This window comes from Cinclus cinclus, chromosome 4, assembly GCF_963662255.1.
Source record: "Cinclus cinclus chromosome 4, bCinCin1.1, whole genome shotgun sequence".
NCBI classification, from domain to species: domain Eukaryota; kingdom Metazoa; phylum Chordata; class Aves; order Passeriformes; family Cinclidae; genus Cinclus; species Cinclus cinclus.
The window spans coordinates 56,805,575-56,820,713 of record NC_085049.1 but is presented as its reverse complement, the minus strand read 5'-3'; the positions used below and the strand labels follow the sequence as shown (position 1 = coordinate 56,820,713).

General features: G+C 45.1%; 1 protein-coding gene across 1 annotated transcript in view; it reads left to right on the top strand.

Annotated features, from left to right (window-relative positions):
* Positions 1-8,362, top strand: part of RBFOX2 (RNA binding fox-1 homolog 2) — a 164,377-nt gene extending 156,015 nt beyond the window's left edge. Inside the window, exons 12-15 of the mRNA XM_062492129.1 lie at positions 2,950-3,026; positions 5,456-5,544; positions 6,477-6,549; positions 7,645-8,362. Coding sequence (XP_062348113.1) covers positions 2,950-3,026; positions 5,456-5,544; positions 6,477-6,549; positions 7,645-7,699 — 294 coding nt within the window. The 3' untranslated portion in view covers positions 7,700-8,362. The remainder of the gene's footprint in view (positions 1-2,949; positions 3,027-5,455; positions 5,545-6,476; positions 6,550-7,644) is intronic.
* The last annotated feature ends 6,777 nt before the right edge of the window (positions 8,363-15,139 follow it).

Sequence of the window (15,139 nt, the reverse complement as noted above, 5' to 3'; positions counted from 1 at the left end):
GGATTGTGGAAAGCATCTGAGCTGGCAGGGAGCAGTTAATGGTAGGTGAGATGAAAGGGAAGTGTCCCAAGTTTGGGCTGCTTTTTCTGCATATATGCTATGCACCGATTTCTCATTTTCCTCCTCCTCCTTTTCCTCACTCCTTTTTTCTTTCCTGGGGCAACCATCCTGCTAGCCATTTCTTCTGTGAAGAAGGCATTCCATCTGTTGTTGGATGCGTCCCACTCTGGCAAGACACCTGAATTGATAAAACAACCTGCCCCAGGATGCAGAGGGCTTCATTTCGGATCATAAGAAAGGTTATCTTTCTTCTACAATGGGGTCAATCTGGGTGGCGGGGGGGGAAACCCAAACAAACCCACCCGTGCGAAGACTGCTCCTGCCTGTGAAAAGCGTGCTTGCATCCACTGGAAAGAAAAGGCTGGTGAGCCCCACTGTGGGCTGTTTGTATGATTGTTTCTTTCCACAGCTGTGTTTTTTTGAACTGCTCTTCCTGTGTTCTGTTATAGAATAGTCTTACAGGAACCAATCATTAGCGCTAAAATACCTCAGGTAGGAGTGCCAGTGTGACCTGCCAACCAATCAGATTGTGGATTGCAGTGGAAAAAACTGAATTATACTAACCATTCCAGCACCACATTAGAGATGGGAACAGAGGCTTTTTTTAGAGCAGTGCAGACTCACGTGTGAGCCAAGCCCCCGCTGTAGCAGGGCGGCACGTGTCCAGATTTCATACCAAGTGGCGTTTCACTCAAAAAAACCAAACAAAAACCAACAAAAAACTCAAAACCAACAAAACTTTATTCAGTGGAAGGGTTAACAAGGTCATGCTTGTCCCATTACCATGTAGAAGCACCTGCTGCAATGGACACCGTTGTCCTGTCACCTCTTCTAATTCATTCATGCTCATTCCTGGTGCACGTATGCCACCCTTCTAATACAGAAATACCAGAAGTGGTTCTAGCCCTTTCTGCTTCTTAACTTCTGTTATATGGAAGTATGGGGGTGAAGACACATCTGAGAGATGACAAATAAAAGATCCTAAAATTGGGCTTGCTGCTTAAACCTGGCAAGCAATAAGATGTACCTAACTGTACTGTGAGTTACACATTTTTCTGGAGTTTTGGACACACTTGTGTCCTCGGGGCAGAAAGGCTCTTTGGAGTAAAGAGGGCAGTGAACTATTTTGTGTGCCCTTCTAAGGCAGGAAGGGGAAAAGAAAAAGGAGGTTTATACCACACTGGCATAGTAAGCCGTAGTTTTGGATTTCCTCTTGCTTGTTGGATTGATCACCTAATACAGATTTGTAGAATGGAGGAGAAGATGTGCTTGAGCTGAACTTTATAAAATGCTAATCTATTTTCATTAACACACTCAGTAATTGGAATGCTGCTTTAGTAGGGTTTGCAGCTTCCTATATATGTTGTTTTTCCGTATTTGTCTTATTTTAGAAAATATAAGACAATACTGAAAAAGCTGCCATCTAATGTTAAAGAAGGAATTTAAAATAAAATATTGCTTTGTTGATGAGCCAAAGACCGTAACATCACAGAATAGCAATTTTCAGTTTGGGCTTTTGTTCATACCCAAGCAATACAATTGTTTGACAGCTCAGGTCTGTAGGCTCAAGCAGTACATGGGGAAAGGGATCCAGCATAGCCCCAGCAAGACTGGAAGGCCGGATAGACAGAGAAAAGAAAGATAAGCAGCGTTTAGGTTGGTGTTCATTTCTCTCACATACTCCCCAGACAATCCAAAAGCCTGTACCAGATTTACACAGTTCTTTTGGTTGTTTTTAATGCCCAGTAAAAATGCATAAGCTTTCTCACTAGTTCCCATTTCCTTATGGAGGCAGTAATTAAATTGTCCCATTGATAGAAACATCTCTGACATAACATCTTCGCAAGAAGCTCAGCCACATTTACTTCTTTTGAAATTGTATTTAAAAACTGAACCTGTATGGGTAACCTGTCCCTGTGGAATCAAATAGGTGGAGTGGGAGTTTGCATGGCTGTCCTGAGTTTCAGGCACTATGCCACTCAGTGGTTTCTTCTGTTGCAGTTTGGCTGTGGCACTGAAGGAATGTGTTGAAGCTGGTCAGGGCTTTTTTTTTTTTTTTCCTTTTTTTTTCTTTTTTTTTAATAATTATTTCTTTCATTTGGAAACACATTTTTTCCTCGTTGTTGCTGTGGCTGCAGATGCTCTATGCTTATATTTATGCTGTATTTACTGGACTACCTGAAGTGGGTGGCACCAGAAGTCACTAGGGGTCATAGGACCCTGCAGCTGAGCTTGTGGATGAGCTCTGCATATCAGTACAAGTTTTCTGTGAACAGGAATATCAGGAGAAAATATCTGGTGCATTGGACAAGCTGAACAGGCTTTAGATGCATTTATTGAATTAGATAGATGGATCCTGGGTTATGAAGAACAGGAGCATGAGCTGGGTAAGACAACCTATACAGTGTCTGCTCTGTATGGTCCCAGAGCTTGGTGAAAGGATTTATGAAAAAACAAAGTACATTTGCTACAGTTGTTCATCTTTCCTTCACCCTGTTTTGGTGTATTTGGACCTGCTGGTCATGCTAAATACATCCCCGTCTCAGATCTCCCAGCTGTCCACGCTCATTGCTCCTATGACAGGAATGCACCATGGCCATTATGATCCCCATTTTTGGTTTTATTTGAAGTACACACAAGTAGACTTTGCGGATCAGATTGCTTTGAAATGAGCAGGTCTGCCTGTACGTGTGTACCTCTATCCTGAGATTTTTTTTTTTATTTTCCTTTTTTTAAATAACCAGTAGCTTCAATTTTGCATCAGTGCATGGTTAAAAAGCAATACACGTCAGCTATTTCTTAATCTCATTTCTCCAATGAATTATTTCTCCTGTTTTTTTGTTTTGTTTTGTTTTTTTTCGTTTTGTTTTTGTTTTGTTTGTTGTGCAGTTGACTGAAGAAATGTTAACATCCCGCTCTAAATCTCTCAGTGGAGTCTCTGTTCCCTTCTCTGATATAACAGATGGGTTATTGCTTGTTATAATTATTAACATTGTGGTGTGGGACAGGGCTAGGGTGGGAGCCATTCTGGGGGGTGAGGGCGGGGTGCTGCGGGAGTCGTTTAGGTTGGAATGTTAACTCCAGTGGTGACTGACTGTTTCCGTAATAGCAGGTTGTTGTGGCTGCACGCTCTAGTACTTGAGGCTGTGTACTTCACTGAGCTTGTGGTAGAGCCTAGGGCGAACTGCTGTCCCAAGAGAATGCTGGGATAGATAGAACTAGCCAATATGAGTCTGAACGTGGTGACTTTGCTGGTTGTTCTAGCTCCAGATGTCGGCATGCTTAGTTTTTACTTTTGATTAATAAATGTTACTCCATTCCCACTCCCACACCTGATTCCAACCCTTCTTTTCTTCTTCTTTATTTTTGTTTTTTTTTTTTTTTTTGTTTTGTTTTGGTTCTGTTTCGTTTTCTTTTATGAGAGATATGAGTTAAAAGAGAATTATATGATAAGCATTTTTGGTTTCAAACTGCATCTTGCTGTCATGTTCAGGGTATGTGCCAGGCACGTTTGAAGCAGCTTCTGATCTGAAATGTGACTGGCAAGTGTGGAAGTGTGAGGCAGAGTGGGAATCAAGAATGCATCCTGAGGCCAGCTGCCCCTTGGAGGGTAGTGCCTGGAGATAATGTCTCCTACACTGTGCCCAAGTGACAGACCAAGGGTTTGGGAAGCTCATAGCCTAAGGGGAATACTGCAAGTGCATTGATACAAAGTTATGTCTTAATTTGGTGAGGTTAATGAGGGTTTGGTTTGGATTAAGGCTGCACCTCATTCCTGTTGCTTCTGTAATGTTTTACATGGTGGTACAATGATAGCATGGCAAAACCAAGCTAAACTTCCCCCAAACCTTCTGTCCAAAATGCAGAATTTGAAATAGCCAGGTGAGATTAAAAGGGCTAAACTGTAACATTTCCAGGCCAGGTCCTGATGTTTCACAGGCATAGATCTGTGTTGCTTTTTCTCCCATTAACTAGAAGATTGAGGAGGCTGCAAGTCCCTCTTCTCTGGAGTAGGAAAGGGTCTGCAAACATGTTTTGGATAGCACATTAGCCTTCACAGGGCTAATGCTAGCCACATGAAAACAAATTAATTTAAAAACATTACTTCTAGTTTGAAATATACCCAGGACCAGATTGAGCACTGTTGAGCAAAAACAAAGTTCTGTAGTGGAGCTGATATTGTACTCTCAGTTACATGTATGCAAAAGATATATAGGGAAGAAGTGGTAGATGTATGTTGAGCTGATTCTGGAGGTAAAGAGCCTAACTCTGACTTCTGGTCCTTCACACCCTGAAATGTCAGTTGGAAGAAAAATGAAAAAAGAATCCAGAAGCAATCTGAAATTTTCTGAATTTTTTTTTTTTTTTAAGGCTCACTGTATTTCTGGATATTCAAAACTATGGTTCCTTTGCCAAGCCTTCACCCCCAAGTTAAAAAAATTGTGTTAGGAAATACAATAAAGATCTAACCAGAGCTTCAGAGCCTCCTTTGCTGCCTGCTGTGCCACCTTTTTCCTTGGCCTTGGTCTTCCAATACTGCAGGCCTTGCTCTGCCCCAAGAACTCCTTGTGGGAGTTCCAGGAGGAGACTCACAGGTCTTCTCTGAGTCAGAATTCACATTTTGACAACACAGCTGTTAAGTACGTTTTTAGTAACTACCCCTGGTCACCTATGCTACAGGTGTGTAGCGTGGGCAGAAATAACAGCAGCAGGAACAGACTGTTCTGGCATAATTTCCCTTGACCTGTTTCCTTCTTATATGGAGAGGAGGGGAGAACAGTCTGGTTAGCCTCAGTAGTGGTTTGCTTGTTGACAGCCCTGAAACCATCAGGGACTGTCTTCTCTGACCATCTTTTCCTGATTGCTTTTTGCCTTCTCTGGCTATTGATACTTTTGCACTTGTGGACTCAATTAAATTCTAGCCCTTTGAGTTTTCCTGGCTGTAAAAGAGAGAGGGTTTAAAAAAAAAAAAGTAGCAATTTCTCTGAATTGTCCCGTTTCTAAAATAATTCATAGAAAGTGTCCACCTCTGATTTCCCCTCTTAAGAGGAAGGGACCATGAAAATTACCTTGCATGCAAGGTCTTTTTCTGGGTCTTTCCTGGTTTCCATTTCCTCCATGCCAAATTGCATCTTCTGTAGGGTTGTAACAATGCTCAGTCTTCTTTTAGTGCATTCCTCTTGCTAAAGAAGGTAATGGAAGGGCCTCTCTGGTTCCTCTAAGGAAAGGAATAAACATGACTTAATGGGTGATGCTTGTGATAGACATGACATGGGAGCTGATGCAGTTTGAAACACTTCCTCTCCTTGTGATGTGTGTGACTTTTGAAATTTTTTTTTTATGCTCTGCATGGGTAGACAGGTATCTGTAAAGTCAGTTCTCTTCTCTCCTGCAGGGTGGATATGCAGCCTACAGATATGCACAGCCTGCTACTGCAACAGCAGCCACGGCCGCTGCAGCCGCTGCAGCAGCTTACAGCGATGGGTATGTAAGGGAGAGGTGTCCATGGGGACTAGCTTGCTGTGCTCAGGGATTCAAGGAGCACTGATCCATCACAGAACTTCTGCTTCTTTGCCCCGTTTCTTTGTCTTGCCTGCACTGGCATGCGCGTGCATGCATGCACCACCCAACACGGAAGACTTGACTGCACAGTTTGTCTCTGCTCCCGGACAGTGTTGCCTTTGGTGTATGTGAGCTGGCACAAATCCCGGCCTCTTCCCTATCCTTGTGATTCTCCTCTGCACAAAGCAGGCAGCCTGGTTACAGCCTCAGAGTCAGAGATCTGGCTTTGGGCAGGTTACTTACTCACTGGATGTGTTTCCCCATCATAAAGTAAAAATGACTCAGCTCATGCAGTGCTCTAGGATGCTTTAACATGCAGCTCTGAATAGATACGAAGGATTGTCTCCATCAAAGTGCTTGCCTTAAGATTTTTCATTGCCTGTGCAGTGAGGCCATGTTTTAATCCTAGCACACTGATGTTTATACTCCTCTCATAGTGGAGAATTTCTCACTGCTTTCCGTTTAGCAGCTGTTACTGTGCCAGTAGCACTAGTGCCAGCAGTCACTCTCTGACCTAATTGCATCACGCAGTTACCCAAAGGTAAGGGATGCACTAGCTGACATTTCAAAGGTGCTGACCTCTTTCCTGCAGGTCAGGCTCATGGTCTGTGCCACATTCCTCCTGGCACACCATTCTCTCGCCCATCTCATACAATATCTCATACAATGCATGGCAGCATGCCCATAGGATCTCTCTGCAGAGGAGCTGCCTGCGTGCCTGTGTGCATGGATGCATACATGTGTGTGCAAGGGCATGCTGCTGCTTCCATTACCTGTGGTCAGACAGCTATTTCTCTGCCCCACCCAAGTGACTTTTGTTTTTTTCTTTTTATGTCTTTTTTCCCTCTCTTCAGTTATGGCAGGGTGTACACAGCAGATCCTTACCATGCCCTTGCCCCTGCCGCTAGCTACGGAGTTGGCGCTGTGGTAAGTGGGATTTTCTTTCTTGTGCTGTTTCTCATTTCCAGCAAGGGGAACAGCACTGGGTATCGTGCAATGAAACCTCACCCAGAAAAACGTCTTTGTTGAGGGAGGAGGTCTTTAGCTGCAGTGCTGGATTCCCAGTTGTTCCACATTCATATCTGTGTGTACACTGAGAAAGGAACCAGGCTGTAGGAGACCAGCTATTACTTGGTCTTGTACATCATCTAGTACAATGAAAAATGAAAATGAAAAGCAAACAGAACTGCCAGGAGCCAGAACACTGTTGATAAATCAGTAGAACTGTATCGAGGTGATACATAGAGCAATAGTTAGAGATTCAGGATACCCTTTTTGCCATTTTCAGTTCTAGGAAGAAAGGGAATAAGTTGTTCTTGTGACATCTTGCATCAAAGCTGCTTCACTTGGTTCCCTCTTTCACTAGTGGAAGGATGCGGTGTCCTGCTTGCCAGCAGTAGTTACACAAGGGCAGGATGAGGTATGCTGGCATCGGAGGGGAGTGGAGCAGCTTGCTGAAAACACATGCTTGCCCATCTGCTAGCCAGCTCAGTATCTGTGTTGTTGCAAAGGCTGGAATACAAATGTGCTCAGAGAAAAAAAGACACCTAAAAATAGCTATCTGCAGTGTAGCACCTCCATTTCAGCCTCAGCTCATCATGTGGATTCTCTTTAGGGTCAATGAGGGAAGAACAGGTAATTCTAGGATACCCAGTCATCATATCTATTTTAGACCTTTACCTTGAGGTGAGGTGAAGAGCATCCTAGAAGTCCTGGTCTCCTCAGTCTATAAAGGCAGCTTGGACAATTGGCTTGAGATTAGGACTGGTGAGTCCCCTCTCTGGTACTGAATTCCCTTCCACCAAGACTTGCTGAACTTCACCTCCAGCTGGCTGGCCATGAGCATGCCCTCCTGAGCCACATCTTTGGTTTTGCAGGCAGAGTTCTCTCTTGCTTCTTAGAGGTGCTGATGGTGGTGGGTCAGTGCCAGGACAGGTCTTTCCAGAAGCATTTGGGTGCTCTCCTGGGTATCTCTTCACAGTTCTCCTAACAACCTTTTCTTCTCCCATTTCATTTCTACAGGCGAGTTTATACCGAGGTGGCTACAGCCGATTTGCCCCCTACTGAAGTGACGTGAGCCCCCTGCAAGTGGGACAGCCCCCCCAGTTCATGAGGCCTGGCTATTGCAATATTTACTAGTAGAGGAACTCTATAGCAAGTCGAGGAGGAAAAACAAAAAAGAAAAAAACAAAAGAGAAAATACTTTTTTATACCTCACTATGTTCTTTGAATATGTATTTTATTTTCCTTTAAATTTCTGCCTTTAATTCTTTTGTTCCAAAGATCGTGCTTTTTTTTTGTTGTTGTTTGTTTTTTGATTTTATTTTTGGGTTTTTTTTAACTGTGGTAAAAATAATGCATTTCCGTGTCTGTATGTTGGTGCATAGCTTATCCTACCAATCACGGAAAAGGCAATTAGTGATAAGGAAAGCTGTTAGAAACTGATATCATGCAATTAATCAGGAACACGCAGACAGAGTTACTTCCCTGGGTCTGGTGCTTGGTGCCTGTGAGACAGGAGGACGTGAGGGAGAAGTCTCCACCTGCCGTGTTTCTGGTCTGCAGAAGGAAGCACTCTTCGGCTGTAGCTGGGACCTGAATGCTGGTGGGAAATAGTCATTTACATTTGGAAATGGGGGAAATGCAGAGACTTTCCTTGTTTCTGTCACCATCTGATGCGCACAGGTTTGTGACAGTTTCAGCAGTGTCAGAACTTTAGACTTCGCAAGAGAAGAGTCCCTCAACCTGCCCAAAGACTTCAGCTGTTACCTGCTCTATAGGGGACAAGACTTTGAAAGGAGTTTTTGATGAGGATGGTCTTTTTTCCTCACACACAAAACTTTTACTTGCTGATTTTTGTCTGCCGCAGGTGGCTGTAATTGTCATAGTTTTCATTCATGCTTTTGAAGATCTTTCTTTCTTGCTGCCCCTTTCCTCCCCTTCGTTCCTTGAGGAGTGGCAGATGCAGTGCAGGATCACGCACAGTACCTCTGTTGCGGACAGTAAGTGATTAAACTTGAGGAGGTGAAGCACCTGCAGCCTTGCAGGGGAAGAAAGCGAGCAGAAGAGTCGAGCATGGCACACACTCTGAGGCGCAGCATGCAAGGGCTCTGCTCCTGTTCATCCTGGGCTGCTTAGGTGCTTCTGCAAGTAACCTATTTCAAATAACGTGAGTGAGGAAAAACCAGTCACGCATAAGCTGCTCGAGGTGAGGGTCAAGCATGTGGGTTTGTGTGGGGGAAGAGGATCTTTTATATCTAAATGTGATCCTGAAGTTGTTTTGTATCTGGCAGAAGCAGTTCAGGCAAGCTCTGAATTCATAGGAACCTTCCTACCGCAAGCCATTTCAGGTCCTTCCATAGCTGCATTGGAGACCCTGGGTTTGTTTTGCCCAACTTCTCACAAAAAGTTGTGCACCTGGTCTGCTGAATCCATATAGACACTACATATTAGAAGACTTGGAAGTATAGAAACTATTTAGCTGAGGGCTCCACAGCTCCTAAGACCATCTCCCTTCTGCTTTCACAGACAGAGAATTTGCTGTGTTTCAAAGACAGCACACTTAGATGACTGTGAGCTATGATGTGATGCAGAGTTGCTGCTCTCCAGACCTCCCAGTTGAGATGCTTGCTCAGAGAGTGCTCCCAGTAATCCCAGTGGTCAGAGGCAGGCTTTAATGGCATGCTGGAGAGATGCAGAAGTGTAATTGTACCAGGCTGCCTTGACTCCGTGGATTGGTGCTGGGGTGAGCCACTGCCCTCAGAAGGGCAGCTCAGAGTGTGGATTTGTTGGCCTCTCCATCTCCTTTTGAACACCCGCTTTTCCATCCACCGCTGATACCGAATAGGAAAATTCCTGCATTTAACACTAAGCAACGTCAGCAAGCAGAGGTCCTGCTCCTGGGGAGGTGTCTGGTCCAGCCACACACAACCACACATTTTTTGCTCTTCCCCAGTGATACATGGAGCCTCTCTGTGCACAGCAGAGTGGAGGCATCTCAAATGGGAAGAATGGGGACACCATTAGTTAAGCTAGATACCCTGAAGCTATTGATTTTCTAGAGAAATAGCTAGATAAAGGGGACACCAAACTGCCAGCCTGTTGGCCACCTTTTTTTTTTTTCTGGTTTTATTGTTTTGAGGGTTTTTTTACCTTTTTTTTCCCAAGCCAAAGTTTGGTTTGTTGCTGTTATGACAATTTTTTTGTTGTTTGTATATAAATATTTTAGCTTGAAAATAGGGAGGGGGAGAACAGGGTGTTGGGGCTTTCACAAAATCTAGGAAATGAGGGAGACTCAGGGTGTTTGGGGGCTTTTACTGCCTGAGTTGGGGTAGAAGAGGGAAGACTTGTGGTAGAGATAGTCATATTCAAGGGGAGTTACTTCCACTGCAGGGCAGCCAGGGGACTTGTGGAGCTGGGATGCACCAAAACCTCTACTGGACTTGTTCTCTCTGCTGTGGATGGAGGGCCTGAGCAAGGAGGTCCCTTCCCTTCCTGCAGGCAGTTCCTCAGGCTGTGAGCCCAGCAGCATCTGCAGAGCCCTGCTGGGGCAGCTGCTCCTCCAGTGCCCCTCTCCCACATTCAGTTCAGCTGGTTCTGACTGTAGCTCCCCAAAAGCCAGATTCTCCCTCCTTGAGTGCCCTCCCCTGCCCTGGCAGTGCCACCTGCAATCCCTCCCTGCCACTTGGCCTCCCTGGGAGTAGGGAGGCCAGCCCCCCCTTTCTGCCTCCTGGCAGAATCTATGCATGGCAGCTTCAGCCCACCCAAGTGTATTAGGAATGTGAGGGGTTTAGTGCCGAAGCACCCAACCTTTGGGGGGCTGTGGTGTAATACCTGTTCTCAGACCATCCAGCCTGATTCCTCCCATATCTGAGCCTGGCCTGCTCTGGTCCCTCCCTGCTGGGCTCCTCTGGTGCAGTAAGCAGCCGGTGTCTCTGTGGCTCCATAGTTAATGCAAGATCCCCTGAAGGAGATTGCTGATAGCCCAGCTTCATGATCGCAGCATTGAGCTGCAGAGGGGCACCAGCACACTTGCATGGCTGGGGGCCAGAGGTAGCTCACTGGTTCCAGGTGTCCAAAGCACCAGACCTCCCAAAATCTTGCATGGCAAGGTTTCTTGAGTGAGTGTTGTTCTGTGACAGGAGAGCTCTTCAGCCTTTCTTCCCTGTTTGCGAACAACAGCTCCAGTTTCACTCTGATGTGTTATGAACTGGCTAGAGATGCTTTCAGAGTAGCCAAGGTGTGGCTATATCCATCTTCTGAATAAGTGAGGACAAAGCCTATATCTCCCTATGCAAAATGAATTACGTTTAATAAATTGAACTGGGCCCTGGCTTTTTAGAATGATGGCAGCTAGTGCTTGTCCGTGCGATGGGTCTGCAGTCACAGGTCCCTTGCAAAGCAGGGTTTGGCTTTCAGAGGGAAACCACACAGGCAGCCTGGCAAATAGCTTGCTGTTTGTCACCTTCTAGTCTGCTGGCATCTGGGATTCCTCTTAATGCAGAGAAAAAAGTGTATCTTTAAGTGTAGCTGTTTGTACTGTCCTGCAATAGGTCCACCCAGCACATGATGATATACAGATGACATTTTGGTTTGAAGAGTTGGTTTATTTAATGTGCTGGTCTGTATTTCCTTGCAATTACAGTTGTGCTGGTATAAAGTAGCTTCTACTGGTATAGCATATTCTCTACTGGGAATAAGTTGTATTGATGTCCAGCACATTAGCAAACTATTGTCCTGGTCCCCACGTTTGGGAGGCTGCACTGTTGTAGGTGGGTTAGCTTTTCTAAGAAAAGCCACGACAGGACCTGGAGGCAATGAGGAGCTCAGTATGAGCCTACTATAGCCAGCTTTTTCCCAGGTTAAGCAGTTAGGTGGATCCTGTGTCATGAGTTCTGATAGACAAAGCCATGTTTAAAGATAGCTGTGGCTTGGCTGTTCCAGTGCCTGAGAGGGAGCAGACTTGCCCAGCGAGGAGCACTGGCTCTGGAGTCTGAGACCTGTGTTTCAGGCAGGGCTCTGTCAGTGACCCCTCAAGGGTCCCTGTGGGGCAGTCATGTCACTACTTTAGACTTCGCTTCCCTGTCCCTAAAGGGAAGTTTATCCCCCGTTCTTACCTGTTTTGAGATCCATGGATGTGAAGAAGAATGAAGCAAGAGCTGAGAAGGGTTTTCTGAGTAGCTGGCCCAAGTGCTGGTTGTGGAACAGTTAACAAAGCCTTTTCCCTGCCTGAAAAGAGATGCTGGCTGCTGGGCTTTCAATTTCAGCACCCAGAGCTCCATCAGTGGGGAATACAAAGCATAGCCTCCCAGTTCTAGCCATGTTTTTCCCCAGCCCATCACTATCTGTATCTTCCCATCCTAGCCACAAAGATGGAGGCGAGTGGAAAACAGGTTTGGGGAGTACTTAGGAACTTAATAAAGGGAAACACAAACAATAGTTCTGGAGGATGCTTTTGCTGAGTCTAGCTCCAAAGGGAAAGCACACAGACAGCCAGGCAGAGGGCCTGCTGCTTGTGACCCTCCAGCCTGGCAGGGTGGGGAATGCTGTTCTTGGTGTAGAGGGGTAATTTTTAAAGTGTTTTACCTGTTTGCACTGTTTTAAAATAGGAGGGGGGGGAAACCAACCTAGTGAACAAGATGAACATCCAATGTAAACTTCTTTGTGTTTTTAATTTTGACATGCTCTTGGATAATGTCAAACATTTTGTAGTATACACCAGTGAGACTTGATTCTTTGTTGCATAAAACACTATTTTTGGTGATGTTAATGTCTGAAAAGCCCATTTCCTCCATCCCCACCTTACTGGTTGCCCTCTCTGCCCTCCAACCCCAGTAAACTTCTCTTCTACAATGAAAACTCCAGTCAACAAGGCAAGCAGGAGTCTGATAGCCAGAGCGTGAAATGGGGCCCTTTGCAAGGAGGCTATGGGGGTTTCTGCCTGGTATGCTTCGCTCCAGCCAGGAGTTGTCAGGAGAGCCACTGTCCCTCTGCAGTCCCTCTGCAGTGCCTGCATCAATGACAGCCTAAATGGGACTTGGGATAGCCAAGTCCTATCTCTGTTGCCACTGCTGACCCTGGAAGACAGCTTCTTGCTGGGGCTGCCTGTGCTGCCTGTGGTTGTCCTCTTGGGGCCATGGGCTGCAGCTGGCCCAGGCTTATGCAGGAGACCAGCTTCCCATGCTGCTTCTCAAGTCATGGTAGAGCAGGAATGCATCAGCCAAAAACCTTGCCTGATTTCACCAGGAGATTGCTGGTGTCTAAAGCCGTCCACTGAGATAGTAATTTGGCTGACAGTCAGAGTCAGCAAAATGCTCATTAATCTTAGAATGTTTTTTCTTTTCAAATTTTTGTTGATGTCCTGAAGTGGGTCAATAAATCTCTTGCCAGATTCGCTGTTCTCTGATGGTGCAGGGGCTTGTTGCTTCCCTGAGAAGTAAATTCCTTACAGAAATTAGGCCTCCCGCTTTAGTAGTCTCAGTTCTGGTCACGTTTTTCTATTTTTTTCTGTTCACAGTATTTTGTGTGTGCGAGTGTTGTAGTTTTGGCAGCTCAATTTTTGCTGCATTTTCAAGTGACGAAATCATCCTCTTTTACCCCGGGGATATGATTTGGTTTTGTTTGCTTTCCTTGGGTATTTCTTTTGTTTGTTTGGGGGTTTTGTTAGGCTTTTTTTTTTGTTTGTTTGTTTTGTTTGTTTGTTTTTTAACATGATAAATCCTGCTTGTAAATAGCTGGACCTAAAACCTGGGGCTGATAACAAATGAGAACCAGGGCTGTAGAGCGATACGGAGCTGGTGGAGCATTTTATTGACCTCACAGGCTGATCTCTTTTGAGACTTGGAGATTTCTAGTGCGAGGCTGAGATGCCACAGCACCTCCAGTGGCAGCGACAGGCTTGCCCCTTCTTGCAGTCTCCCCAGCACCTCCCATTGCCAGGTACCGCCGGGGAACAGGACGTGTCCCGAGTGGGATGCGTTCCCTTCCCCTGGATCATTTCCTAGGACGCCCGAGCCGCTTGCCCAGGGTCCCATTTCCCTGCTGACTCTGGAGAAGCAGTATCTGCATCCCAGGGCTTTGTGACAGCCTTTAACTTCCCACCCTCCCTTGTTAAGTATCATATTGTATAGTAGCTTTCAGACCATACAGTATTCATTGGGTTATTCCTATTATTATCAAGTAGCTGGAATTGTGAAGGTTGGAGTAGTTAGATCTTTAGCTTTTATTCCTTTTTTTTGTATTACTATCCATGTGTATAAATTATTGATCATGTTGCTGGCTTTTATAAACTCTAAGCAAGGGGGGAAACCCTTCCTAACCCTTTGCAAATGGTAATGAAGCACTGTTTTTAAATAAAAGAGAGAAACACCAGTCTCCTGGCTCCCCTGTGTTGTCTGTTTTTCAGCACATCTGGATGAATTTCGCTGGTGCAGCACCCTGGTAGGTAAAACACAAAGAAGGGAAGCTGATGTGAAGAATGAGCTGGGAGATTGGATCTTCTTAGCAGTGATAAAGGGTGAAGCCTTGGCAAGTCATGCTGACAAAATCCTAGTCCCATCTGTTCCTATACCAGCCTCAGAAAATCCACACCTTTCTCTGCTATTCTTTCCCATTGCTGCTTATTAGCAGAAAAGGGCCAATTGTTTGGTACTGGTAAGAAGCCTTTTTTTTTTGGGGGGGGGGCGGGGGGGTTTGTTTTGTTTTTCTCTTCTCTCCAAGCCTTGTTGGTGTTTGAGCCTGTTAGTGTAGAAGGAGAGACAACCATTTGAAATTACGTATCGGCATCTCCTGTAGCGCCTGTGTGGCCAACCTCGCTCTGTCTGTGTTAGCACAGGTTTAATAGTTAACACACACAACTGGAAGCTGGGGTTCCTGTGTCAGTGTTAATTTCCTCTGGGAATTTGGACACATTTTTTAATCACTGCCCCTGTTGTCCTGCCTGTAAAAGGAGTATTGCTGCAGACGATCAGAAATTAATTTGCATTCCGTGTAGTACTTACAAATCCTCCAGTGGAAGATGTCATGCAAATATAGATCTGTGTAATCAGGTGCCTTTAAAACTGAAAAGATCCTAAAAATAGCAAATAATAAATCCCTGTAGCTAATTGGAAGTGATTATTGAAACAATAACTGAGCAAAGTGGTACAGCCAAGTATGCCTAGTACAGTTGAGGCTGGTGTTTTAATTGCTTTTGGAAATGCAAGGTACCAGGAACAAAGGGTGGGGTAAGGTGTATCCCTGGGCAGTAGGATTGTTGATTATGGTGCAGGAAGGTGTGCTAGCTCCTTAAGCATTCCTTCCAAGTATTTACCAAGGATATGTTCCTGTCAGATGATCCTCATTTCATCATTTCATTCTAACAATAACTCGAGAGGATGTTCAACAGTGACTGCTAAAATTAGATGCTTGGAAATCAGGGCTGAATAATTGTTGAAGAAAAGCTGGTTAAGGGATTCTGCATCAGTGGAACTGGGAAAGGTCTTGAAAAGAACCTCTGCTGAGCTGGGAGAAAGGTATT